General features: G+C 41.5%; 1 protein-coding gene across 1 annotated transcript in view; it reads right to left on the reverse strand.

Annotated features, from left to right (window-relative positions):
• Nucleotides 1–1,651: 1,651 nt before the first annotated feature.
• The window catches only part of ERCC6L (ERCC excision repair 6 like, spindle assembly checkpoint helicase), a gene marked incomplete at its 3' end in the record, with an annotated part of 12,364 nt that continues 9,972 nt past the window's right edge, over nucleotides 1,652–4,043 (reverse strand). Inside the window, exon 2 of the mRNA XM_080909797.1 lies at nucleotides 1,652–4,043. This exon is cut by the window's right edge and continues 1,236 nt beyond it. Coding sequence (XP_080765923.1) covers nucleotides 1,652–4,043 — 2,392 coding nt within the window.

Here is a 4,043-nt window from a genome sequence, read left to right on the forward strand (position 1 = left end):
AGCTTAAATGCACCTAGTTGAAGGGATTATGGTGTTGCTGGAGGGTGTGCAACCTCCTTCATACCTACATGTAATCATCCTTTTTATTCCCTTATCCTAGGTTTACTTTCTTTAATAAACTAAGTATAGCAAACCGTTTTTAGGAGTTCTGTGAATGGGAAGGAAATAAAAACACAATTTTGTAGTAATGTGTTATTAAACAATCTTTTGAGCAGAACCACAAGACCAGCTGCATCTGGTTGCCAAAGATCACAGCTGGGCTTGGTGACATCCCCTCACAGGAAGGGTGGAGTCACTGAATCCTTACCCAAATACAGCTGCTCTAATTGTATATAGCTTCTGGGTTTCATAGAATTGGGGGAAGGGGGCTCCATCTTTGCAGCAACGGAGAAGTCGTCATCACACTGGGTGGGCTTTCCCAGGGTGGCTACTTTGCTTACCATGCTTCAGTCAATAACTCCTCACCTATATGCACTGTAAGTAAGCCCATAAACTCATTGGTTCTCTAGGGTAAATCATACTTTGGTTTATCATTGGGACCTTTAGAGAGGGATAGATATTGCTTATTCCTTCCACACTGGGAGAAAATTCTTTTAACACTACCCAGTAAAAGCAGACTTTGTGGAACTGAGGCCTAAAACTTGAAGTCTCACACTAACTCTGAGTAGTGTCCAAACGAAATTGCAGGGCACTGGTTGGTGTCCAGAGAATTGTTTTGGTATGGATTTCCACCACCACACTGGGTCACAGTGATGGAAGTAAAAAGAACTCAGTGTTCCATAGTTGTTTTTCATTCAGTACAAGGCTTTATGCCTTACTATGTCATTTATCATGGGCAGGTCAAACTGAGTATTAGATGTTTCAGTTCAAACACAGAAACACTACCCTCCACCTCAAAGGTTAAACAAGAGGCCTGTGTGATGTACTCAATATCCAGTAGGCACATTTGAAACACTAATTCTTTGGTGACAGCATATAGTATGCTGCACTTGGTGTCTCTGAAGGTGAATCAGATTCTTATCTGGTCGACAATCCAAAGAGAGGATGTGATAGCACCCAAACAAAAGTACCCTTAATCCCAAGGCAGAGGCAGGTGAATCTCTGTGAGTTCCAGGCCAGCCAGAGCTATATAGAGACCTTGTCTCAAAAACAAACAAACAAGCAAAAAAACAAAAGAAAAAAACCCACAGCATAACTGGTTTGAAGAAAAGCAGTCAAGGGTAAGAATGACTTGTTGGAAGAGTGACTCCAGGGCAAGCTACAAGTGCCAAAGGCAGGTACTATCTGCAGCTAAGCTGGAAGTGCAAACACATTATTCAGGACATCTTAGATTTGGAACGCTGAATGACAAGCTTGGTGGAACTAAAGAGTTTCTGCATACATGTGCCTACCACCTTTGAAAGAAAATGAATCAAAAACACTTGAAAAGAGTCACTTTAATTTTCATAACTGAGCAAACAGATAAGATGGTCCTTTTCAGAGTAAAAATAACCAGAATAGCTTCACAAGAACTTTAGGCAATATCAATTAAAAGTAATACTTCTGAAAGTTTGCAAAGTATCCTAAAGGGGAAAAAATGAAATAATCAAGGGAAGAACAAAACATTTATATTCAGTTTCATTTTAGACATAAGAAATAGGCTATAAAGTTCTCAAATGTTAAGTTGCTTATACAAACTTAAAGTCATGAGCATGACCTCAGGATCTGCACTTTTTATATCAAGTGCTTTAACTAAGCAGTTGAGAGCTTCCTGTATCTTCCCACACTCTTTCAGTTCTTTCCCACGAGCTACAAGACTCTCATAGTCATTAGCAACCTCCACTGATGGATCTTGAGAAGGATCAAGCAAAGGGTCACCTGAAGAAGGTTCAGGGGCACAGGGAGAGCTTTGTGGGGCTGGAGAAGTAGGCTCAGACACAGTCAGGCTGCTGGGCTTGTTTGCTAAAGCCAGTGTTGCCCCAGAAGGCTGCTCTTCTGTGCAGGCTAAGTCTTCTTCATTGCTCTCTTCTGAAAGCCCTGGCTCATTCTCCTCCTCACTGCTGTTATCAAGTCTTTCCTCCATATCTTCCACATCATCTAAAACCACATTGATCAGAGACCTTCTAGAAGCCAGAGACCTCCTAGAATGTAAAGATGTATTCACATCATCAGGTACTTTAGGTGAAAAGAACCTTCGAGATGGATTGCTGTCATGTTGGGGAGTTGAAGCATCAAACTGTTTCACAGATGAGAATGGAAAGGGAGAGATGCTAAATGAATTTGTGGAAGTACCTTTAAAAGCATCTTCTTCATCTTCATCATCTGAAAGGATCCTTCTAGCTTTGTTTTTGGTTTTCACACTAATCACTTTTGATTCTTCATCACTCTTATTAGAAGAATCCAAACTGAGATTATGTGCTGACTCTTCCTCGGAGTTAGCTGCAGGGCTTTGCAAGCTATTTTCTTTCTCAACATGTTCCAAAAACTTGCTGGAGAGATTTTGTTTAGTGTCTGCAGAGTCTTCCAGGAAAAGGTTGAAATCACATGCATACTGTGGTGGTAATTCTAGAGGGTCCTCTTTCAACTCCAACTGGGCCTCTATTGCTTGAGCACCCTGAAGTGCACTCGGGGATGCTGACAAGTCATCAGATATTTCTATCATGGGTACATCTGATTCTAGGTTTTGATTTTCATTTGCTGTGGGACTTTGGTGAACCACACTATCCTGTAGATCGAAATTTGGCTCAAGATCAGCCTTGCTGGATTGTCTAGGTAAGTAATGAGAACTTCCCAGGTTCTCTGACACAGCCTCTTGCCCAGGTGATGCTTGTAATCCCATTGTATGCACAGTTTCATTTTCAGCTGCACAACCTTTTGCAGGGCTCAATAAAGAATCAGTCCAAACTCCTATACTTTCAGCCTCTTGGGGTAAAGAAGCTACAGGGCCAGCATCAGATGTACTCTCGAAGTGGTGCTGATCACCTTGCAGCGAAGTGACATCATGTGCCTCCAAGTGCTCTTGAGGCTCACTCTCTGTAGACTGATCATAAATACTTATACTGGCCATTTGAGAACTGATAGCCTCTACCTGGGTAGGATTAGTCAGAAGGTGTGAAGGCTGAAGCTTCGGTTTGTTTAATTTCTTCTTCTGTTGAGAAGGAAATTCCTGTGCTTTGAGCCAGATCTCCTCACTTCCAGTTCTTTGTCTTTCCATTGTATTTTGAGACTCAGATTCAACAAGGAATTGAGCTTTCTGAACTCTCTGTTGAATGTACTGAGAGTCTTCTATCATGTCAAGGTCTTCTTTAACAGACAGATCACGGGTGAACATCAAATCATGGTCTGAGATTCCTGCTATGCCCAGCGAGTATAGGTAGGCAATATGCTCATCTAGTTTCTCATCAGATCTCCGCTGAGCAGCATGCAGACACTGAAGCTGCATCTGGGTTGCAGAGTTCTGCAGATCCCCAACTGTGAAGAGCTCTTTTAACTCTTGTTTGGTGAAATATCGGAATGGGTTCTTCTTATCACCAGTAGTTTGTCTGATCAATGAGTCCTTGAAAACCTGTCTTCTATATATCTTTTCTTCTACAGTTCCACAAGTGATTAGCCGATAAACTACAACATTCTCTTTTTGTCCAATTCGATAAACTCTATCCACAGCTTGTGCATCAGTTGCAGGGTTCCAGCTAGGGTCAAAAATGACAACTCTAGTTGCTGCAGTTAATGTTAGGCCAACGCCGCCTACTTGAGTGGTAAGTAGAAAAACTGAGTATTCTTTATTTTGCTGGAATAACTGAATTCTTTTTTCTCGTTCCCAAAGATGAGTAATTGTACCATCAATTCGCAATGTCTTAAAGTGCTTGTTCTTTAAGAGACGCTCAATGATGTTGAGAATTTGTCTCGATTGGGAAAACACCAGAGTTTGATGTCCTTCATCTTGAAGTCTCTCTAGCAGGGCCATTAAGAATATCATTTTTCCAGACTCTTGCATCAGTGTATTGTCAGTTAAGTGACCAATGCTGTCCATACCTGAGGCATCTTCTTGCTCATTTTCATCCTGA

The sequence above is a fragment of the Micromys minutus genome, assembly GCF_963924665.1.
Source record: "Micromys minutus genome assembly, chromosome: X".
Lineage (NCBI taxonomy): Eukaryota > Metazoa > Chordata > Mammalia > Rodentia > Muridae > Micromys > Micromys minutus.